Source organism: Ovis canadensis, chromosome 21, assembly GCF_042477335.2.
Source record: "Ovis canadensis isolate MfBH-ARS-UI-01 breed Bighorn chromosome 21, ARS-UI_OviCan_v2, whole genome shotgun sequence".
Classification (NCBI taxonomy): Eukaryota; Metazoa; Chordata; class Mammalia; order Artiodactyla; family Bovidae; genus Ovis; species Ovis canadensis.
This window is the reverse complement of record NC_091265.1, coordinates 22,010,919-22,036,590: the sequence shown is the minus strand read 5'-3', so window position 1 is coordinate 22,036,590 and position 25,672 is coordinate 22,010,919. Positions and strand designations below refer to the sequence as shown.

General features: G+C 38.8%; 1 protein-coding gene across 4 annotated transcripts in view; it reads right to left on the bottom strand.

The window, feature by feature from the left end:
* NOX4 (NADPH oxidase 4) overlaps positions 1-25,672 on the bottom strand; it is a 182,257-nt gene that overhangs the window by 34,061 nt on the left and 122,524 nt on the right. For all 4 annotated transcript variants that reach the window (XM_069564778.1, XM_069564780.1, XM_069564776.1 and 1 more), the window contains one exon: positions 19,677-19,758. In XM_069564778.1, the coding sequence (XP_069420879.1) occupies positions 19,677-19,758 (82 nt within the window). The remainder of the gene's footprint in view (positions 1-19,676; positions 19,759-25,672) is intronic.

Genomic DNA, 25,672 nt, shown 5'->3' with positions numbered 1-25,672 from the left:
ACATTTGCTTCATACTTTTTAAATATACAACTTTACTATCAAGTACCCGTGGTGATTTGTTTCCACATTTTCTAAAAATATGAGCTCTTTGGTGCCTCATGTATAGGAAGACAGGAAAAAAGACACAGATGTGTATAACGGACTTTTGGACTCAGAGGGAGAGGGTGGGATGATTTGGGAGAATGGCATTCTAACATGTATACTATCATGTAAGAATTGAATCGCCAGTCTATGTCTGACGCAGGATACAGCATGCTTGGGGCTGGTGCATGGGGATGACCCACAGAGACGTTATGGGGAGGGAGGTGGGAGGGGGGTTCATGTTTGGGAACTCATGTAAGAATTAAAGATTTTAAAATTAAAAAAAATAAAAATAAAAATAAAATAAAAATATGAGCTCTTTGGTGCCTCATGTATAGGAATCCTTTGAGGATTAAAATGTATCCCCCCAAAAGAGGATTTTCATTTTCCTCTTCCAGACCACAAGAGGATGCCATAAATCTGGAATCAGTGTAAACTAAATTTTTGTCTCTGTTTTCATTGGGCTATGTACGTATTATGAACTCACTGTTCTAACCCAAGTGAGATGGAGCTTGTGTTTATTAAGTATCAGGGCAGATTTGTTTTCCAGTTCCTCTCAGAATCAAGGACAAAATAAGTCAATTGTCTTCACTACCTCCTTCTACAGAGCCAACTATCTAATATCTACTTATATTCACTGAAGATGTTTTACTTGAGGAGTCTGGGCCATTTGTAGGAATCTCTGACTTGCCCTCCAACCCGATTCAGAACCCACACATTAGCTCTTGTCCACCACATGTATGGCCTAACCTTTGAGGGATAAGCTATGAGTTACAGCATTCACTTCACTTATTCATCTAGATAGGAAATTCTTTGTGGCTTATGACCATAAGCAATTATTTTTATCTCCTACCATGGTGATGGACAGGGAGGCCTGGCATGCTGCGATTCATGGGGTCACAAAGAGTCGGACACAACTGAGCGACTGAACTGACTGACTGATATCAAACATGTATTAATGTTATTAATGTGTGTGTGCTTAGATTTGTAGGCTTTCTATATACTGGCCAGATTATTATTGAACATAAAGTATGTTATATAATGTTTATTTTTTACTCTTAAATTCACACATACATATACATAAGGAGCCTCCCAGATGGCGTTGGTGGTCTAGAACATGCCTGCCAATGCAGGAGACATAAGAGATGTGGGTTGGATCCCTGGGTTGGGAAGATCCCCTGGAGGAGGGCATGGCAACCCACTCCAGTATTCTTGCCTGGAGAATGCTACGAACAGAGGAGTCTGGGAGGCTACACTCCATGGGGTTACAAAGAGTCAGACAGGCCTGAAGTGACTTAGCATGCATGAAGAGACAAAAACATATAGCTGGATACCTGCTGATAAGACTTACTTCTTGTAGAAAGTTAAGGAGAATTTTTATTTTTGCTCTTTGTTTTTTGTACTGGCTAATATAGTCTTGATCTGCTAATATGTGACTTGAAATGCTTATTAATATGAGGAAATCAGTTTCAATAATATAAAATAAAAGCTACCAAACTCTTCAAACTGTCCACACACTAGGCAGTTACCTGGAAGCATGAATTATAAGCTGACAGTTTCAAGTAAAGCACCTAACAAAATTTCACACCCCAGTCCAATGTATATTTAAACCCAGCTGCACGCCATATTAAAATAAAATTGCTTCTGAAACCTTTTGGAAAGAAGACATTCCGTTAAAATCAACACTTTAAGATTGAATTTAGATCTTTAGACTTGAATACTACATCAGCCTTTCCAACAAAGAGTGCTGTTTTAAAATTTATATTTAATATGAACTGTTATCTATTAAGATGATAGTGAATCTTTTTACTTTTCTGTCCACTTACATGCCTTTAGGCTCAAATATTTCACAATTTCTTTTTCTCAAACAAATCATCCCATCCTTTTCTAGCTCTTCGCTTTTTTCCATATGGCAACTTTATCTTTCTGCTGAAAGCAAGGTGTACAGCAGGGCTTTATCTTAGTTGCTGGCTAATTTTAGTTTGAATAAACTTTTAAACCTCGAATTTATTTGTGCTGTATTTGGCTTTGCCACTTCTTTTCTATTAGTGTAGAAAGCTCAATCCAGTTAAGACGTAGACCATGATTTCTATCATTATTATACATGTTGTCTTCATAGCCAAAAAAAAAAAAAAGAGAGAGAGTAGAACAGAAAATATGGGACAAATAATCATTATAAAATAATGCTATAAAATGTAATTCAAAGTAAATTAACTAAAATCTCAAGTTCAGTAAACTACTGTCAGTCTAGAAGAAGACAATAAAAGAGAGTAATGGATCTTTCAAGAGATTCACCTAAAACATAAGGGTACCAAATGTTGAAAGTTAAAGAATAAAGACATAAGAGGGAAATGTATTCAAAAGCAAAATATTTGTAATTAACATTTAGTTCAAATGAAACAGACTTTAAGGAAAAACACTATTGCAGATATGGTGTTAGTAATCACTGATAACTCAGCTGGGTGGAGAGGGCTTTCACATTTTCCTTTGCTATCAAAGACAGGTGACCACCAGAAGAGAGGCTTCCTTATTCTCCTCTCTTCTTTTCTGTTCAGTAAGCAGAGCACTTCTCTCTTCCCTGGTCACAGCTATGATAAAATTTGATCTTGAAAGGAATGAAAAGCCCTTCATTAGCCTTTGACTAATACATGGTATGTTTCCATTGAAAGTGTGGGCCAAAAGTATCAATTCTACATAAGAACTTGGTAGAAAGAGACTCAGACCCAACTTCAGTCTTACTGAATCAGAATCTGTGTTTTATTAGGGCTCCCGGGTGGTTTGTAAGCACATTAATGTCTGAGATGCATTGCTCTTGTGCTTCCCTGGTGGCTCAGATGATAAAGAATCTGCCCACAATGCAGAAGACACGGGTTTGAGCACTGGGTAGGGAAGGGAATGGATACCCACTCCAATATTCTTGCCTGGAGAATTCCATAGACAGAGGAGCCTGGCAGGCTACAGTATGTGGGGTCACAAGTGTCAAACATGACCAAGTGACTAAGCACACACAGTGCATCTTTCCAGAGAACTCCATTAATACTGATAATAAAGTGGGATTTCCCATCTAGTTTTCTTTTGTATTCTGTGAATCTTCTTTGAGACTTTGTAGAAAGTGATGAATTAATTCTTTCAAGAACTGGAGAGTAATGTCTGCTATCTGAATGTGAATCTTCCCCAAAATTGAATGGTTAATAGAGAATGCAAATAAAATCCAACATAATTCACATTAGCATTACCAGGAGCAGAGAATAACTGTTGTAGAAAAATGAGCACTAAATACCAACAGAAAAAAATGTGGGTGAAAAGGAAGATAGGCAAGTAATGTTATATATATCCCTGTAGACTCTGAAACAAAACCAAACCAAAACAATGAACATAGAACTATATTTAAAAATAAAATCCAAGAAAGAATTCAGAAATACCATCAATAAAATCTCAGCCTATAAAGTTAGACAGCCTTTGAGAATTAATTATAATATCATCATATTTTATGAGTATACAAGTTTTAATATTTGGCTCATCTTCCTCTGCCATCATTTTTCTCTTCCTTAGATGATTCTGGAATACAGAATCCCAAAATTTTGAATTTCAGTGGGGGACCTAATTTACCAGCTGCAACATTTTTCACACAGAAAAAAAAAATCACTGTCCCATAAGTTTCTATCTTTCTATCTTCTATGCTTACTCTTTGATTGTAGAAGCTTTCAATAAACAGGAGGAAACTTTTATTGGGTTGGCCAAAATGTTTGGGGTTTTCTATAAGCTGTTACAGAAAAACCTGAACAAAATTTTGGCTAACCCAATATAAGTAGGATAAATAGGTATAACAAAGTACTGCACATGAAAGTGCTCTGAAAACAACAAAACACCACAAAATAAAACATATATTTATAAATACAGCTAGCCTTATTGTCTAGGAATCAGCATGTTTCCTCCTTGGGATTTACTACTAACTCAAAAACCCAGGAAAACCAGAATGCTGTGTTAAAACAGTTTAGCTCAGTTGTTATCTCCAGTTGCTGGTGTACAATAGGCACCAAAAATTTTTGGTTGAAAGAAGTACTGAAAGAATAAAATATGCTCCACATATTCACTTGCCTTTAACTTTAGAGACTTAATACACTTGCGACCTCATTCACAAGAAGGGAGAATGCTCACCGCAGGGTAAAATTCTCTGTTCTCAAAACTTTCACAGCAATTTCTTTCAGTACAGAGATTTCAACAGCAAAAATTAGTCTTTTAAAATCTGCATAGAAGGGAAAATGCAGCTTAAAAGACTTTTTAAAAAAAACTTAAGGAAGTGAATAAAACTTGTTTAATATATAGCAATATAATAAATTAGAATGTAGGCTCTAAATCAAGTTTAAACCATAGCTACACCAGCTAGTAGCTGCAACCTTCAGCAAGTCACCTATCACTTGGTAACTCAATTACACTCTTTGTAAACAGAAGGTGATATGAATAATACATACCTCACTGATTATTTTAAGGCTTAAATAGGGTAATTCAGGTAAGGTAAAGACCATGCTTGTCTGCCCTTTATCCATTTTCCTGTCCTCATTCCCAACTGGTGGTGGTATTATCGTAATGCATCCACTTAAGACAAAAATGACTATATTAATAATTATCACCTTTTCTTACAAAGACATAAGACCCACTTTAGGTTAATAAGATGTAAGATGTTTGATGCTGGGGTGCTGAGAAGTTCCTTGGAAAGGAGGACACTGACTCAACTTGCATGTATCTTTCATGCTTGTCTTTCTCTGTCTGGAAAGAGAACATGATGGCAGAAGCTGACTGAAGCATCTTACAATCAAGAGAAGGAAAGGGGACAGGAGTTGCAGTCACCTGAGATGTAATATGCTGACTCTGAATCAATATAAGCCAGTGAGTATCTTTTTTTTCTCAATTTTTTTGTTTCTTTTCTGGCCTCACTGGGCCAGAATCCTTCTGGGATTTTAGTTCCCCAACCAGGGACTGAAACGGCCCTCAGCAGGGAGAATGTGGGGTCCTAACCAATGGACCATGAGGGATTTCCCTAAGCCACCAGTTATCTTGGTACATGTTGTCACATGAGAAAAATAAGCCTTCATCATTTTAGCTATATTTTTGTTTTATGTAGTTGAATGTAAATATACTTGACAAAAGTTTTAACATGGTGCCTGGACATAGTAAGCATGTGATAAATATTAGATATTATCATTAATAATAAAAATCTATAATTTATATCCATTTAATGCTGATGCAAATGTACATTTTAGAAAATAATTTTTCTTTTTATCTTCATCTGATTAGCTTTTACTTCAAAAGTTATTCTAATTTAGTAAAAGTCAATAACTATCTGAGACCCTTACCTCTTGAAACCTAAAATAAGGTATCATAATAATAGATACTCCTCACTGAACATTTATTTTCCAGGCCAGAATACCATAGTGGGTAGACTTTCCCTTCTCCAGGGGATCTTCTCAACCGGGGATCGAATCCAGGTATCCCACATTGCAGGCAGTTTCTTTCCAGCTGAACCACAAGAGAAACCCAAGAATACTGGAGTGGGTAGCCTATCCCTTCTCTAGCGGATCTTCCTGACCCAGGAATTGAACCAGGGTCTCCTGTATTTCAGGCAGATTCTTTACCAACTGAGCTATGAGGGAAGCCCTTACTTTAATTCAGGGACTATCTAAATGTTCTATATATGCCTTCACTCCTAATCCACATCACAACTCTCACAGGAAGGTATAGTTTCCCTTTCACTACAGAGGGAACCAAAACTCAAAAATCTTGAGCAATTTCCTCAAGGCCACACATCTATTAAAAAGAAAGATTGTCACTCAATCTTACTCCTGAGCATATATCTAGAAAAAGACATAATCTGAAAGGATGCATGTCCCCCAGTGTTCATTCATTCTTCACAATAGCCAAGACATGGAAGCAACCTGAATGTCCATCAACAGAGGACTGGATAAAGAATACGTGGTACTTGTATAAAATGGAATACTACTCAGCCACTAAAAAGAAACTAAATAATGCCATTTGCAGCAACGTGAATGGACCTAGAGATTGTCACATTGTGTGAAATAAGTCAGACAGAGAAAGAGAAATATTATATGACGTCCCTTATATGTGGAATCTAAGAAAGAAACGATTCAAATGAACTTATTTACAAAACGGAAGCAGAATCAAGTTGCTGAGGCTAAGGGATAATTAGGGAGTTTGGGATGGACATGTACACACTGCTATATTTAAAATAAATAACCAACAAGGACATACTGTGTAGCACTGAGAACTCTACTCAATGTTATGTGGCAGCCTGGATGCAAGGCGAGTTTGTAGATGTACAGCTGACTCCCTTTGTTGGCCACCCGAAACTCTCACAGCACTATTAATCTGCTATACTCTAGTATAGAATAATAAGTTTTAATTAGAAATTCAAAAAATTATCTATCAATATATTTCTTAATAACACTTTTAAACAAAAAAAGAAAGAAAGAGTATTATTAAATTTCTGGTAAGACCGACTCCAAAGCTCATCTTCTTAATGATTGCATATTAATGATTACAATCAATTTTAAATTATTTTGATTAGGGATAAGACATAAAGTGTTAGTTGCTTGGTCATGTTTGATTCTTTGAGAGTCCCTGGACTATGGCCCACCAGGCTCCTCAGTCCATGGAATTCTCCAGGCAAGTATACTGGATTGGGTTACCATTTCCTTCCCCAGGGAATCTTCCTGACCCAGGGAACATAAAGGCAAAATAAAATATGAAAAGGGCACATTGTGTCGAGGAACTCCTGGAAAATCCTGCTTTGCAGGATGGAAGAGTTTGGAGCCATCCCTCATATAACCATTTTTTTCTGGGGAAATGATGAATGTGATTAACTATTTCCCTGAAGAGGATAGGTGTCATTTTTGAGGAAGTAATTCATTCCCAGGAAGTAATCGTATCAATAAAAACAACAAGAAGTGGGAGGGAGGGAGGTAAAAAATTTGAGAAAGTCCTTGAAATCTTTCTATCTTTCTCTAATGGTCCTCAAATGTTAGTCTGCATCAGAAATTTTTGAAGGGCTTGCTAAAATAGAGTGCTGGACTCCACGCCCAGATTTCCTGGGTCAATAAGTCTGGGATGAAATCTGAGAACCTGTATTTCTAACAATAGCCCAGGTTACATTGATGGTGCTAGTAAAGCAGGTAAGAAGTATACAGAGTGAACTGGTGCAGGTGGGAATTTTAAATATGGTGACCTGGGCAGACCCTTAACATTTAAGTGAAGGCTTGGTAGGAGGTGGTGGGTGGTGACCCACATTGTTAGATATTAGGAACAGCTTAAGGAAGGAAATTCCACCAGTAGAGGGCTAAGAAATCTCTGTAATTAATGAGTGATGAATACTAATGCAATCTCATGCATAAATAAAAGCAACATTTTTTGAAAAACTGCTTTGATTGATATCTGTTTCTTGGAGTTCTGAATTATACAAGCAAGGTTTTCCAAACAGAAAAATTAATTAATTTAACGGCTCCAAGGAGAAAAACATTTGGCAAGGAATTCCCATAAAACAAGCATATTATCAAAATTATGTGGCCATAAACATTAAGAATTGATTAGTTTTTTAACTGCTTTTAAACTATTCATTTACACTGTAGGCTCCTAAGGAAAAAAGAAGTGGGCAGCAGAGGATGAGATGGTTAGATAGCATCATTGACCCAACGGACATGAATTTGCGCAAACTCCAGTTTGGGATAGGGAATGCTGGCGTGCTGCAGTCCGTGGAGTCACAAAGAGTTGGACACAACTCAGAGACCGAACAACAACAAATAGGTCATAAACTGGTCCTAAAATCATGGTTTAACTCTGATAACTCTGCCAATACTGTTGAGGAGCTACATATACATCACCTTATGCAAAAAGGGATTCCCTGTTGGCTCAGATGGTAAAGAATCTGCCCGCACTGCAGGAGACCCAGGTTCAGTTCCTGGGTCGGGAAGATCCTTTGGAGAAGGAAATGGCAATCCACTCCAGTATTCTTGCCTGGAGAATCTCATGGACAAAGGAGCCTGGTGGGTACAATCCTTGGAGTCGCAATGAGTGGGACACGACTGAGCAGCTGATACTATCGCTGTATGCAAAAGGGAGGCTGTTTCCATCCAAGGGTATTAAAAGATAGGATTCTACGATTTTTAACAAAGGAAGATCTTCAGGCCACCTCCTCTCTCAACTGATAGACAATTTCTGTGTAAAACACAAACAGGGCTTCCCAGGTGCCGCAGTGGTAAAGAATCCGCCTGCGAATGCAGGACATGCAGTAGACAAGGGTTTGTTCCCTGTTCCGGGAAGATTCCATACGCTGTGAAGCAACCAGGCCCTGGGCCAGAGCGCCGCAGCTACGGAGCAACCAGGCCCTGAGCCCGAGCGCCGCAGCTACGGAGAACCAGGCCCTGCGCCCGAGCGCCGCAGCTACGGAGAACCAGGCCCTGCGCCCGAGCACCGCAGCTAAGGAGCAACCAGGCCCTGAGCCAGAGCACCGCAGCTACGGAGCCGGGGCTCCAGGGCCCCTGCTTGGCAACGAGACAGCGTCACCGGGAGGAGCCAGCGCACCGCAGCTAGAGCACAACCGCCGCTCCTACAGCTGGAGAAAAGCCAGCGCAGCCACGAAGGCCCAGCACAACCACAAACAAACGCACAAATTATTAAAAACAAACAAAAACCTGAAAACAACTGAAGCCTGAGGAGACGCCTGACAGCTGGGAACGCAGAATGAGGCAGAACAAAAAAAGCAAAGAACTCTCACAGGCACAAGAAAGAGACTCCAGGGTGATTCATCTCCCAGAAAGTGTTTACTCCCTCAGCCTGTTCCAAGATTTCAGCTGCCTGACCTCCCAGCGACAGCTCATCTTGGCTCTGTCCTTGAACCAGTTCTGACTGTAGTTTAGAATGAGTTCCCCTCACTCAACACTGAGGCATCCTTATTCCCTGTCCATTCGTCTTGCATGAATAGAGTTCCTTGACTTATCAAATGTCTGAGTGGAATCTTTACAATTGCAGCAGTGCCTCACTTCTTGTAGAATTTTTTTTTTTTTTTTTTTTTTGAGATCCACATGTTTTCACAGTCTTGATGGCAGCGTTTTTACTTGTGAATCCTTGCCCAGGGGCTGGGATCTACTATCTAGAGATAGCTTATGTCCAACAATGGGCTTACCTAGATTTAAAAATATTCAAGAATTAAGAATCCTTATTGCTGCATTCTAAAAATATCAATAACTTCAGATATGTAGATGACACCACCCTTATGGCAGAAAGTGAAGAGGAACTAAAAAGTCTCTTGATGAAAGTGAAAGAGGAGAGTGAAAAAGTTGGCTTAAACCTCAACATTCAGAAAACGAAGATCATGGCATCTGGTCCCATCATTTCATGGGAAATAGTAGGGGAAACAGTGGAAACAGTGTCAGACTTTATTTTTGGGGGCTCCAAAATCACTGCAGATGGTGACTGTAGCCATGAAATTAAAAGACGCTTACTCCTTAGAAGGAAAGTTATGACCAACCTAGATAGCATATTCAACAGCAGAGACATTACTTTGCCAACAAAGGTCTGTCTAGTCAAGGCTATGGTTTTTCCAGTGGTCATGTATGGATGTGAGAGTTGGACTGTGAAGAAAGCTGAGCACTGAAGAATTGATGCTTTTGAACTGTGGTGTTGGAGAAGACTCTTGAGAGTCCCTTGGACTGCAAGGAGATCCAACCATTCTATTCTAAAGGATATCAGTCTTGGGTGTTCATTGGAAGGACTCATGCTAAAGCAGAAATTCCAATATTTTGGCCACCTCATCGAAGAGTTGACTCATTGGAAAAGACTCTGATGCTGGGAGGGATTGGGGGCAGGAGGAGAAGGGGACGACAGAGGATGAGATGGCTGGATGGCATCACCGACTCAATGGACATGAGTTTGAGTAAACTCCAGGAGTTGGTGATGGACAGGGAGGCCTGGCGTGCTGCAATTCATGGGGTTACAGAGTTGGACATGACTGAGCGACTGAACCGAACTGAACATTCTAGCTAGAAAATCACTTTTTTTTTTTTTTTACATCTCCTGCCAGTCAAGTGTTGGAATATCATTTCTATATAAAAGAAAAAAACAAAGTTTAAGGATGAGAAAATGAAAGACAATAATCCTTTAATATTATGGATATTATGAAGCATATTATGAATAGATGTGATGTGGTCTTCCTTTTTAATCACTTTATAAACAGTTCTCATCACCCAGAACCAACATTGTTGGGCAAAGCACGTCAGTTCTGGCAAGACCTAGACTGGAATGAAGACAGTAAAGCAGACCGTGGGGTAGAACCTCTTCCCTCTGCCCTGAGGTGAGGCATAGATTTGGGAAAAGGTAGAATAGAGCTGGGAATGAGGATAGTGATGGGAACTCACATCTGCAAAAGGTCAGGTATTTTATGTCATTTTATTGAACAAAGTTTTACAAAGTAGAATTACACTAGGTGCTGTGCACTCCTCAAAGCAACATTAGAAGGAAGTACTTAAGTATCTGTTTCACTATCTCCATATAAATCTATCTATATATTAATAAGCATTTACACATCTAAGCCTGGTTCCTGACACAGAGCTCCTAAAACTCTTGTGCTTCTGGGTACCAGGAGAATCTTTTATCCTAGAACCTGTCTTTAACTCTAATTCTTGACACAGGGCTCCTAAGACCTTTGTAATTTCCTCAATGATAGGTGCATCTGACACAGAGTTCCTATGTCCTGGCTCTATTTCCTGCTTCTAGGAACGTCTCTAGCTCTAAGGAGACAACTCTTGGTAGGCTCCAGAATGTGGCTGGTCACCAGAAACGCCAGGCCAGGATTAGAAACTTAAAACTTTCAGCTCCACCCTATTCTCTGAGAGGGGAGAGGAGCTGGGCGTGAAGTTACTAGCTGATCGTGCCTCTGTGACAAAACCTCCACAAAGAGGGCTTTAAAGAGTGCCCAGCTTGGTGAACACATCTCCATGCCAAGGGGGCATGCATCCCAACTCTATGGGAGCAGAATCTCTATACTCAGGATGCTCCCAGACCTCACTCACTCACTGCATATCTCCATCTGGCTTTTTCATATCCTTTACTGCACAGTAAATCCATACATCTTTCCCTGAGTTCTGTGAGCAAAGGACCCCCAAGGAGGGGGTCATGGGAACTCTGTTTTACAGCTAATTTGGGCAGAAGATGTGAGTAACCTGGGGACTTATTACTTGTGACTGGCATTTGAAATGGGGATGAGCAATCTTACTGGACTGAACCCTTAATCTGTGGGCTCTGCAACCAACTCTGGTTAGTGTCAGAAATGAACTGAATTGCCAGGCACCAGGCTGATATGGAAGAACTGGTTGGTATGGGAAAAAGTCCCACACATCTGGTGTCAGAGGTACTGTGTGTGAGAGTAAAGGAGAAGCAGAGTTTTTCCTACAGTGACAGTATTGTATGAGAAAGAGAGGGGAAAAGTCATGCTCAGAGAGACCTGCCACTTGTCATTAGTCAAAGGGACAGTAAGACAGGATGTGGTGCAAGAGAAAAAGCTTGAATTCCTTCCCTGAAGTCCTCCTTCCCTCACCCTTTCCATCTCTTCCCACCTCTTCTTTGTATCCTAGTCTGCTGACCGTGCCTGCTCAATTCTCAGACATCTATCGGCTTTTCTCCATTACTATATGAAAGCACTGATCCTTTATCACCTCCCCACTGAATCTGAAATATCACCTCTCAATGAACCACCCACTTTCATGGTTCCATATGCTGTTATGCTCTTTGTTCAATCCAAAAAGCCTCTTCATCTGGTTCCATAGCACTCGTCGAGATTTCACTCAAAGGGAAAATTAAACTTTACATGAATTATCTAGACAGGAAAGTACTTTATTTTCTCTTCTCTCATTGAATTTGGTGTACTTTTCTATCATTTATAGGACTTATCATATTGCTATCATTAATTTCCCCGTTAAATTCTGATTCTGCTTTTCTCCCACTGGACTCCAGGTTCCTCAAAACTATTTACTACATCCTAATCACTTTTGTGTTTTCAGTAATTCTGAGTGCTTCTGATGCACGTAATTTTTCAGTAAATATTTGAAGAATGGAGACATGAACTGCTGAATAAATGAGAGGCAGTATAACACAGTTAGTTATAATTTAGGGGCAGAGAGACCTGGGTTTGAGATCCAGGTTTGCTGTTGACTTTGGGCAAATCACTTAACCCTTATAAATTTTAGTCCCTTAAGCTGTAAAATCTGTATAATTGGGGAAATGATCCTACTTACCTCATAGAGAGATGGTAAAGATTAAATGAAATAATGCATATAAAGCTCATAACACAATCCTGGCAAGTAGAAAGCATTAAATGTTGTTATTTTTATTATGAATGAGCATAACTGAGTTCAGGTGACAAAAATATTACAGATGTGCAGACTGAACAAAAATACTAAAGAGGGAGAGAGGGTCTCTGGAAGAAAGGAACTCAAAACTTTCTTTGGGAAGAAAAAGGAAGGCAACTTGGAGAATAGATGACAGGCAGAAAGGTCACCTGAAGCCCTGCAATTTAGCTCTATTACTCAATATCACCATTTAAACCATTTATAAGCAGCCCATTGGAAATGACATTGGGTTAGGAGATTGCTTTCATTGTCCCAATAATCAAAGTTGTCCTTTGGTGGCAAACCATGCCAAAAAGAAAGAGCTTTGAATTTTGTTATAAATAATATTCCCCTCTCTAAGCACTTATGACATTAAGCAATCCAGAGAATTTGATATTTATGAGAACCAAATAGAGATATGCAACATTTAATTCCTATTTTTCACCATATTTATATATATATTATGATTAAACTTTCAGAGCCATTGAAATATGTTTTGCTAGCCTACTTGTCAAAATGGCTGCAGGTCATTTACAAATAAAATTCTGCCTAGTGTCCTCAACCATTCTACATGCCCAGCTACATTTGCAAGGACAAGAATATTTATAGCTACCCTCTATTCTAAATACATTATAAACCTAGATCCTTAAAGTTAATAACAGGGATGCCAGCTAAGAAATGAGCAACCAAACTTAAGCTTCATTATCTTCATTTCTTTCCTCTAAGCTATGAATCAACATTTATTTTGTATTAAGTATGCATTCATTTCCTTCTTGTCATTCATCTATGTCTGACACATCTATCCTGCACTGAGAATTTTCATGGTGCAATGTCTTCCCTGACATTCTGAAGAGAATGGATGTGTCTAGCTTTGGCAATGGGTCAAATTCGAGTTCATGAATGTAAGAATGTGATTAATTAGCAGTTATATTTTAGAACAATGGTCTCCAGCATCATCGTAGGTAATGTGTGTTTTTTCTTAAAGTGACTTTCCCTTAGAAAACACATGTACACACACATTTCAAGAACTAGTTAGTTCTCTCTATGATTAATTTCTCCTAAATAAAGGACACCCCTTTCCATGTTTTATTATTCATTAGGTATCACTTGATAAGATGTTTAAATTACAGCGACACTATACGCATGCAAAGAGTTGACTCATTGGAAAAGACTGATGCTGGGAGGGATAGAGGGTAGGAGGAAAAGGGGATGACAAAGGATGAGATGGCTGGATGGCATCACAGACTCGATGGACATGAGTCTGAGTGAACTCTGGGAATTGGTGATAGACAGGGAGGCCTGGCGTGCTGCGATTCATGGGGTCTCAAAGAGTCGGACACAACTAAGCGACTGAACTGAACTGAGACATACACAGATTCCCTGCCCACTTGTATTTACCAATTGGCTCTTATCACAACTGCCTCATCTTCTACCCCAACATTCTTCTTACTTTTTAAAAAGTCTTTATTAAATTTCTTTCAATTTTGCTACTTCTTTACATTTTGGTTGTTTGGCCAGGAGGCATGTAGGATCTTAGTTCCCCAACCAGGAATCAAACCTGCACCCCCTGTGTTGGAAGGTGATTCTTAACCACTGGACCACCAGGGAACTCCACACCCCAACCTTCTTTAAATGGGTGTTGTTCACATGTCCAGAGTTTTCATTCCTAGGCCCTTATCTGGACCAACTCTACACTCCCTAGGAAAGCACAAACTGAATCATACTGTTCCTTCTGTGTCCTCCAGCACCTGCTAGAATTCGGCCAAAGGAGACATTAAATCTAATCAGCTATGGGAAGATGAAAATGCTTAATATTTTGTAACTTAAAATAAATGAATTATATTTAATACAGAATTTTTATTTAATTATTATTCAGGCATAGAAACCTTTAATTAGCATGTTTTCATTGATAGTTTAGAAAACAGAAGCTCATAAAGACATTAAGTGTTCAGCCAAGCAGTATCTCAACTGGAATTCCATTACCTCCACTAGCTTTGTTTGTAGAGATGCTTCCTAAAGCCCACTTGACTTCGCATTCCAGGATGTTTGGCTCTATGTGAATAATCACACCATCGTGGTTATCTGGGTCATGAAGATTTTTTTTTGTATACTTCTGTGTATTCTTGCCACCTCTTCTTAATATCTCCTGCTTTTATCAGGTCCATACCGTTTCTGTCCTTTATTGTGCCCATCTTTGTATGAAATGTTCCCTTGGGATCTTTAATTTTCTTGAAGAGATCTCTAGACTTTCCCATTCTATTGTTTTCCTCTATTTCTTTGCACTGATCAATGAGGAAGTGTTTCTTATCTCTCCTTGTTATTCTTTGGAACTCTGCATTCAAATGGATATATCTTTCCTTTTCTCCTTTGCCTTTTGCTTCTCTTCTATTCTCAGCTATTTGTAGGACCTCCTCAGACAACCATTTTGCCTTTTTGCATTTCATTTTCTTAGGGATGGTCTTGATCCTTGACTTCTGTACAATGTCACGAACTTCCATCCATAGTTCTTCAGGCACTCTGTCTATCAAATTTAATCCCTTAAATCTGTTTGTCACTTCCACTGTATAATAGGAAGGGATTTGATTTAGGTTATACCTGAATGGTCTACTGGTTTTCCCTACTTTCTTCAATTTAAGTCTGAAATTGGCAATAAGGAATTCATGATTTGAGCCACAGTCAGCTCCCAGTTTTGCTTTTTCTGACTGTATAGAGCTTCTCCATCTTTGGCTGCAAAGAATATAATCAATCTGATTTCGGTGTTGACCATCTGATGATGTCCATGTGAAGGGTCTTCTCTTGTATTGTTGGAAGAAAGTGTTTGCTATGACCAGCTCATTCTCTGGCAAAACTCTGTTAGCCTTTGACCTGCTTCATTTTGTATTCCAAGGACAAATTTACCTGTTACTCCAGGTATCTCTTGACTTCCTACTTTTGCATTCCAGTCCCCTACCATGAAAAGGACATCTTTTTTGGGTGTTAGTTCTAGAAGGTCTTGTAGGTCTTCAAAGAACCGTTCAACTTCAACTTCTTCAGCATTACTGTCGGGGCCTAGACTTGCATTACTGTGATATTGTTGGGAAGATCCCTGGGAGAAAGGAAAGGGTACCATTCCAGTATTGTGGCCTAGAGAATTTCATGGGCTGTATAGTCCATTGGGTCGCAAAGAGTTGAACACAAGTGAGTGAACTTCACTTTCACTTTCATTGTGATATTCCATGGTTTGGTGCAATGTCTTCCCTGACATTCTGAAGAGAATGGATGTGTCTAGCTTTGGCAATGGGTCAAATTCGAGTTCATGAATGTAAGAATGTGATTAATTAGCAGTTATATTTTAGAACAATGGTCTCCAGCATCATCGTAGGTAATGTATGTTTTTTCTTAAAGTGACTTTCCCTTAGAAAACACATGTACACACACATTTCAAGAACTAGTTCGAAATGAACAGAGATCATCCTGTCATTTTTGAGATTGCATCCAAGTACTGCATTTTGGACTCTTTTGTTGACTATGATGGCTACTTCACAGAGCCAGTGGAGGTGATGGAATTCCAGTGGAGCTATTTCGAATCCTAAAAGATGATACTATGAAAGTGCTGCACTCAATATGCCAGGAAATCTGGAAAAATCAGGAGTGGCCACAGGACTGGAAAAAGTCAGTTTTCATTCCAATCCTAAACAAAGGCAATGCCAAAGAATGCTCAAACCACCACATAATTGCACATGCTAGTAAAGTAATTCTCAAAATTTTCCAAGCCAGGCTTCAACAGTACATGAACCGTGAAATTCCAGATGTTCTAGCTTGATTTAGAAAAGGCAGAGGAACCACAGATCAAATTGCCAACATCCACTGGATCACAGAAAATGCAAGAGAGTTCCAGAAAAACATCTATTTCTGTTGTATTAACTACTCAAAAGCCTTTGACTGTGTGGATCACAATAAACTGTGGAAAATTCTGAAAGAGATGGGAATACCAAACCACCTGACCTGCCTCCTGAGAAATATGTATGCAGGTGAAGAAGCAACAGTTAGAACTGGACATGGAACAACAGATTGATTCCAAATCTGGAAAGGAGTATGTCAGGTCTGTATACTGTCATTATGCTTATTTAACTTATATGCAGAGTACCTCATGAGAGGTGCAGGGCTGGATGAAACACAAGCTGGAATCAAGATTGCCGGGAGAAATATCAATAACCTTAGATATGCACATGACACCATCCTTATGGCAGAAAGCAAAGAAGAACTAAATAGCCTCTTGATGAAAGTGAAAGAGGAGAGTGAAAAAGTTGGCTCAAAAGTCAACTTTCAGAAAACTAAGATCATGGCATCCAGTCCCATCACTTCATGGCAAATAGATGGGGAAACAATGGAAACAGGGAGAGACTTTTTTGGGGGGATCCAAAATCACTGCAGATGGTGACTGCAGCCATGACTAAAAGATGCTTGCTCCTTAGAAGAAAAGCTATGACCAAACTAGACAGCATATTAAAAAGCAAAGACATTACTTTGCTGACAAAGGTAGTTTAGTCAAAGCTATGGTTTTTCCACTAGTTGGACTATAAAAAAAGCTGAGCACTGAAGAACTGATGCTTTTGAACTGTGGTGTTGGAGAAGACTCTTGAGAGTCCCTTGGACTGCAAGGAGATCCAACAAGTCCATTCTGAAGGAGATCAGCCCTGGGATTTCTTTGGAAGGAATGATGCTAAAGCTGAAACTCCAGTACTTTGTTCACCTCATGCGAAGAGTTGACTCATTTGAAAAGACTCTGACGCTGGGAGGGATTGGGGGCAGGAGGAGAAGGGGACGACAGAGGAAGAGATGGCTGGATGGCATCACTGACTCGATGGACGTGAGTCTGAGTGAACTCCAGGAGTTGGTGATGGACAGGGAGGTCTGGCATGCTGCGATTCACGGGGTCGCAAAGCGTCGGACACGACTGAGCGTCTGAACTGAACTGAACTGAGCTGATGCAAAGAAGTGACTCATGGGAAAAGACCCTAAGGTTGGGATAGATTGAAGGCAGGAAGAGACGGGGACAACAGAGGATGAGATGGTTGGTTCAATCACCGATTCGTTGGACATGAGTTTGAGTAGGACCCGAGAGTTGGTGATGGACAGGAAGCCTGGCATGCTGCAGTCCATTGGGTCGCAAAGAGTTGGACATGTCTGAACTACTGAACTCATCAGCATCTAGCAGTACTTTAGAAATCCTGAACAAATTGTACTTCTCTAAATATTAACAAGGGTGGGTTCATGAAAGCATCTTGATGTCAAAGCTATACTGCAAGACAAATGAACAATCTATTTCCTACAGTATTTGAAAACATATAAATCTCGGTAATTTTATATGTAAGTTTAAACAACTGCAGCTAAAATGCAGTATTTACTATGTGTCAAGCTCAGCTCAAAATATTTTTTCATTACTTTATTTGATCTTTGTACTATGCTGGAATGGTAAATATGTTTATCTTCCTCTTTTCACACGGGTGGAACTGAGGCACAGAGGATCAGGTCACCCAGGCCGCCAAGTCAGCAGGTAAAGCAATCTGTTTGAGTCTGCATGCTAATATGGTGTGTGTGGCATCAATGGATGATTTTTATTCTTTTAATCTACAGATATCAAAAAGAATATCTACTCCAAGGGTTAGACACTGATAAAGGGCTGTAAGATGTCTGTTAAACAGTAGACTGGATCACATCACTGTCAGAAAAGTAGTCTATGAACAAACAAGATACATGTTAAATGATATAGCTGAGGACACCTAGGGAAACAGCTGCAGACAGATTACCAGCTGAGAACACACTGTGAGCCCCCTCTTTAAACAATGGCATCAGGCAGACAGTAAGCCTAAGAGGCAGCAAAACAAGCATCATTGGTCTTTGTAAATAGTAGCTGTGGGCAAAAATACGGATGGACGTGCATGGACCTCTTCGGGTACCTCCAGGCTCCCTGCCAACATGAACATGAAGAGCAATGTGTCCATGCAAGGTTTGTCCAGGCACATGTATGTCCCTATGTGCACTGGGAGGAGATTGGAAGATTATTCCTAGAGATTAAACCTGAATTAATATCTGAAACAATGAAGTAATAATTCAGATTCTACATTTATTTGTGATCAGAATTAAGCAAATATTATCATATCTAAGTAAATGGGAAAAATTATCTTAAAGGTAAAGTTCAGTAAATTCTTGAATAAACTGCTAAGCTGATCAAAGAATGAATCACTTAGCATCATCATGCTGCTGCTGCTGCTGCTGCTAAGTCACTTCAATCGTGTTCGACTCTGTGCGACCCCATAGATGGCAGCCCACCAGGCTCCCCCTTCCCTGAGATTCTCAAGGCAAGAACACTGGAGTGGGTTGCCATTTCCTTCTCCAATGCATGAAAGTGAAAAGCGAAAGTGAAGTTGCTCAGTTGTGTCCAACTTTTGATTAAATATGTGTAAACGAAGCTCTAATTCTTTAACATGGTGAATTTTTTTTTTTAGTTCAGATAATAGTTTATTGATTCTTAGCCTGTTGCATACTAGCTAGTAAAGACAGTCAAATTATTCAAAAAGTAGAGGGTACTTCAAGCATCTGCAAGAAGGATCAAGATGCCAGCACACATCAGCTTTTAGGGAGGAAACAAAATAAAAACCTGGTACTTCTTTATTCTCTGGGAAGATGAGGCATATTAAGAAAAAGTTTGGCCCATTTAAGAAAGGATTACCAAGATCGCAAAGAATATATGAAAATTTTAAAAACCTTATCTAGCATGTTTCATTTTAAAAACCACTTATTAAATATAAATTAATCGTTACATTAATGTATAGAAAACAGGAAACTGATGAATGACTATCCACAAAGTACCTGACTCTGTTGATGCAGATACCAGATGAGGGATCATTCACAAAATATCTGACTCTGCTGATACACCATCAGGCAAAAAGAAACACAGCCAGACACTGATGCAGATTCCTTGTGGCTTGCACTTGGCAACAGCTCCCAACCACAGCTGGGACACGTGTGCAGCAAGCTTTTTTCTCTGACCCCCCTGTGAAGAACCTCAGACATTACAGTGCTGGAGGATGCCCTAGTTAGTTAGGTTATTCAGACTTTTTCAGAAATCCTAAAAATGGAAACTTTGGTTTTGCCCTCCCAAAGTTTGCCTATCATTATACCGATTCCCTTCACAATATCTAGGGAGCTCTTATTGCTTACTTGGGATAATTTCTAGATTGAATGAAGGGCAGAATCTCGGAGTCTTGACTAGATGGAGGAAGTAGTAAGTCTCGAAATCGTTCTGTCAAAAGAAAAATAAACATCAAGTTATGAAAAAAGTCATAAAATAATTTCAAAATAAAATTACTTCCTATTCTTTAAATTTGCCATCATTTCTTATACTAGAAATTTACTTACCATTTAATGTACTAAAATAGGTCTTTATTTCACTTTAATGACATAACAACTGTGCATATAAATATAGCAAGTATTCATTAGTATAAACTAATACTAAAATTTTATAATTGAAAGGTTAGAGGAAACATATATGATCAATAAATATACAAAGAGATGTACAAATTCATTAGTAACCTGGGATATGATAATTAAACCACACACTGTGAGACAGCATTCACATTATGTGGCATTCAACTGATAGGAATTAATCTCATGGACCAAATGTTAGGACTGTATCAACATAAACTCTTATATATTTTGGGTAGAAATGCAAGTTGATGCAATAGTTTTGGAAAACAAACTGATATTATCTTTTAAGCTTAAATTTTGCATAACCTATTAGCCTGGTATATATTCTGCAGAAACTTTCAAATATGTCTCAGACAGCAAGAAAAAGAACATTCTTGGTAGCTCTGTTCAGAACACCATAAATGGAAACAACTCAGTTGTCTACCAACAGGAGAAAGGATAATTTGTAGCATATTCACACAATGGAATATATATTCTTTGAAGTAAGACAATGAATTCAGTTACAAATAAAAACACAGTAAATAATGTTAGTAGGATCTTGAGTGAAAAATAATATCAGCAGATTACACATAGAAGAATATAATTTTTTGAGTTAAAAACAACTAAGCAGTGTGTTGTTTGGGTATGTTGCCCAACAGAGCAAACCTGGAAAATCTGGGCAAAAAGGTATAATATACCCAATTTGGGATAATGATTACATTTTAGGAGGAGTAAGGGGAAGAAATAGGAGAAAGCAAAAAGATAAGTGTATGCAATTGTTAATAATGCCATATGTATTTGTTATAGCATCATAAATCAGTGAATGAATGAGAGCCAGGAATTATCCAATGATGACATTGGGTTATGAACCAAGAATGTGATTAATATAGTTTTGTGCTCATGAATTCATAATAAAGGAAAGAGGGAGAAAGGGAGGAAAAGAAAGAGGAATAGAAAGAGACACGTAGAGAGAAAGTGCGACAGGAAACAGAAAAGAAAAGGAAATGAAAGAGTACAGAGAAAAGAAGATTCCTCAATTCCATCTTAAACAGTTACAACAAAAAGCTATCTGTATTGATAGAGTAACCTGTCACTCTAATACTGATCCCACATTTCTAGGATTAGATGGTAATTATCTCTAGAGTCATTCCTAGGGAAGGCTTCCTTGACCCCTCCTCTTTCTTTCTCTCTTTCTGCCAAATCTGGAATAGATGGCCCTACTAGGTACTCATAGGACACTCTGTGCTTACATGCTCATGGAATCTATCACATTACATTTTTATTAGTATGTATATTTATCTATCCACCCTTGAAATTAAAAGACACTTGCTCTGGAAGAAAAGCTATGACCAACCTAGACAGCATATTAAAAAGCAGAGACATTTCTTTGCCAACAAATGTTCATCCAGTCAAAGCTATGATTTTTCCAGTAGTCCTGTATGGATGTGAGAGTTGGACCATAAAGAAAGCTGAGTGCCTAAGAATTGATGCTTTTGTACTGTGGTGTTGGAGAAGACTCTTAAGAGTCCCTTGGTCTGCAAGGAAATCAAACCAGTCAATCATAAAGGGAATCAGTCCTGAATATTCATTGGAAGGACTCAAGCGGAAGCTGAAACTCCAAGCTTTGGCCACCTGATGCAAAGAATTGACTCATTGGAAAAGACCCTGATGACGGGCAAGATTGAAGGCAGGAGGAGAAGGGGATGACAAAGAAAGAGATGGTTGGATTGCATGACCGACTCAATGGACATGAGTTTGAGCAAGCTCCGGGAGTTGGTGATGGACAGGGAAGCCGGGCCTGCTGCAGTCCATGGGGTTGTAAAGAGTCAGACATGAGTGAGTGACTGAGGTGACTGACTGATCAACCCCCTCCTAGTAGATGGGTACTGTACCACCAGGATATAGAATATTACTTGATATATATTAAGTTGCTGGATATATATTAGTTGGAAGGCTATTTCGAATTTCTGTTTTTACTGGATACATGAAATTGTTTGTTCAGGTTAATCATGTTTTTTAGAAGAGCTCCATTGGTCATCGTTGATCAACCATAAAAAGCCAGGGGACCTGTCCTCTAGCCTTGACAGAGTCACATCATCAGGCTGAGACAGAGTACAAAGCTGAAACTCGACACTGCAGTAAATCCATCACTAACTGAAGGTGAGTAATTTCAACAAAGTGCTTAAAATCGACAGTTGATGACAGTCAATGTTTCTAGGCTACTGAAGAACAAGAAGATGATAAACCTTTGTGAGCAATGAATAAACATTTGTAAACATCATGAGCAGTGGTTACCAAGTATGGCTGAGAAGCTGGATGTGGATTATATCTTCATATTTATTAAAATATATGGAATCAGATATGGCTTCTACTCTGCATTTTGTTTCCATTGCTCTGACAATTCTTATAATACACTTGGGGAGGAGCTAAGAAAATTCAAACAGAAGCCGCTGTAACCCTATAGACCACAGATCCAAGAAAGCATACTTTATTTTTCTCCATCAGGTACACTTACTCTTTGAGTTTATAGTTTTTAAAATCAAATTCTATCATTAACTGATATGCTGTCATCTTTATCAACAGAAGCAGTGTTTATTTCAATGAAATGACTACTAAATTTTTCTGATGACATGACCCTCGCTTTTCAGACTACTACCCAGTTTATGTAGCATCCCACTTAATGAAAGATTTGCAGTGTTTTTTGCCCTCCAAGTTTGCCTTTTCCAAAATAGGTCCTGAAAAATAAGACCAAAACCCAACAGCAGACATGAACTTTACACATCAAGTGAAGAATTGTTCAATCAAACAATATTAAGTATGACATATTCTTGGGTGCTAAAAATTAATATAAGTTAAAGTTTCCTGAGTGATTCCCAAGCTGATTTAAATGCAAAGAAAAAACATAATTAGTACAAAACAAGCATAATATAATACAGCTATAGATTATCCTTGTTTACATAAGCACAAAGCCCATTTGATTATAAATCTGGAAGAACATGTCTGGAGATGACATTATATTAATAGAATGAAAAAATAAAAAACCACCACCCTAGATACACAACAAAAGCTGCCTATAAGAGATCATTTATAAAGCTGCCCAAATTATGAAGTCTATAGTCAACATTCCTATATCTGAAGCATCCTTTAATCTGAGTATCATAACTGTAAGGGATACCAAGTGAACATGCAGATCCTTGAGTAATTAGGTCAAAAAAATTCACATACACACAAATAGAAAATATCCACAGTACCTGAAAATTATTCTTTTAAAATTTCTATTTTTATCACTGTATATATAAATTCTAAGTGTGAATAATTAACTTTTTCCCATAAAAGTATGGTGACAATTTTTCTTTATGAGAATAAAAATAAATGATAGTTGTCCTCAGAAAAGTCCAAGTATATGAAAAATCATTTCTAATGCTTACACTGATGCTTCTTTAGTCTCCTAGATTTCAACTGTTTAATTAGTATTCCATCATTTATCTAATGCTAAGGAAAAGACAAAAATAAACTGATGTTGCCTTGCTTAAATAGCCAAAATTTTAAAATAATACTTCTTCCCTTGGAGCAAAATATCATACCAGCTGAGCTGCTTTCTCAGTAGGCCCAAAGTCTATTTCTTAAGAAAATGGCAATTATCCAAAAACTAGAGCTTAGTTCCTTCACAGGGCTTCTTAGAACAATTTCATTAAAGCCACTGGAAAGAACTGGAGGATTTTCTGCAAAGTGGTATTTTGATGAGCTGACTAATGATGTGATAATGTCTGATCATGATTTTCTACCAGCGGGGGACATATCTTAATTAACACAAGCTTTTGTAGCCTTTCACCCACACTTTCTTTCTCTCATTCAATCAACAAAGGAATTCTGAGGAGACCAGGCTTGTATGACATGCTGCACACAGCTACAGTAATTTGGGTTCCCTGGACGACCAATCGTGAGACAATGTACATATTTACTCGTAAACAAAGACAAGAAAAAATAATCTTTCCAATCCTAATTTCAATTTTTTTGTACACTTAATGTGACTCAAATTCTTCATTTTCCTTTTGGTGGAAAATAAGGAATCTGCAATCCTCCCCAACGTGCAAAAAGGAACAAATGTGACAAAATTTTGCATGACAACAAAATAGTATGCAAATATATCCCTGGAATGAGGGGGAAGAAAAACTCTTCTCCTTATCACTACAACAAACAAAAAAAAAAAAAAAAGGAAAAGAAAAAAACAGAGTCAGCTGGTAGCCTCCAGCTATCAGTCACATCCAAGTCAGCTTCAGGTACAAAGGAAATGTTTTTTACCAAACAGCTCGGAGCCAGGGACGGAAGAAGGCTGGGGTGGCTGAGCTGTACACAGGCAACGCTGATGGGCAGTATTCACTGCAGAGCTTCCCACCACTCTGGCTGAGGGTTTGTGGAGACTACATGGTGTTCGGTTTCTTTCTCCACCCAATCCCACTGCCGTCTTCTTCCTTTCACAGGTGTTGATCCCTAATAAGCATGTTACTTCACAAATTACTTCTCCGAGTGTGTTTCTGGAGAACCCAACCGCACCAGGTGGGCTTGACAGACTTCCACTTTGTGCACAGTGCTAGTTGCTCAGTTGTGTCTGACTCTTTCCGGCTCCAGGGACTGTAGCCCTCCAGGCTGCTCTGTCCATGGAATTCTCCAAGCAAGCATACTGGAGTGGGTTGCCAGTCCTTTCTCTGGGGTATCTCCCTCATCCAGGGATGGAACCAGCATCTCCTGCATTTCCCGCATTGCAGGCAGATTGTTTACTTCTGAGCCACCAAGGAAGTCCCTTGTACTTAGAGCCTCTGCCATGCTCTTGGTTACTACTGGGTGAGATGGATAAGTCAAAGCAAGCCATTCCCTTTCCAGAGGTAATGTAACTAATGTAACCTTCATTGCAATACAGGTGCTCACTGTTAAGAAGACATGTTGTCAGATATGCCCTCAAACACACATATCCTGTGACAAGTAATATCAAGTAATCTGATGGTGGGAGAAATAAGCAAGTGGCCTTTCAGGTCACATGGTATACTAGCCAGTTGCACCATGCCCCATGCTGTAGTCCCTAAGATGCATATAACCATCATGCGTTCACGTGCCAGTGGAAAATGCAGAAAATTATAATTAGATTGATATGGAAAATGTATAGGAAATAGAAATTAAACACTCTAATGTAGAGAGTAGCTGGAACACTTTCTTAAAGATTTTTTTTCATGTGGACCAGTTTTTAAGACTTTATTGAAATTGTTACAATATTGTTCTGTTTTATATTTGTCTTTTGGCCCTGAGGCATGTGCTAAGTTAGGTCAGCTCCCTGACCAGGGATTGAGCCCACAACCCCTGCACTGGAAGATGAAGTCTTAACCACTGGATCACCAGGGAAGTCCCTGAACACTCTTATAGAGCGGTTTTGTCCTTTATCATGAAACATAGTAACTCATTTCAACAGTAATAAGCTAAGAAAAGATAATGATTAATTTTAAAGCATATATTAAATTTGTCTTTTTCAAGAAAGTTGGTGATGAACATGTAACTAGAACAGAATGTTTCTATTTTACCATCCATCCTGAAAGCCATGATGATTTCACTGAACACATGAAAACACTCAAGTTTCTGGATGAATCAACATCTAATTCTGAAGTTATTTGTTATTTTATGTCCAATGATAATTTAACACAGAAATATGTAGAAAGTACAGTAGGTGATCAATGTCAAGAAAAAAAGTGACTGTATAATAA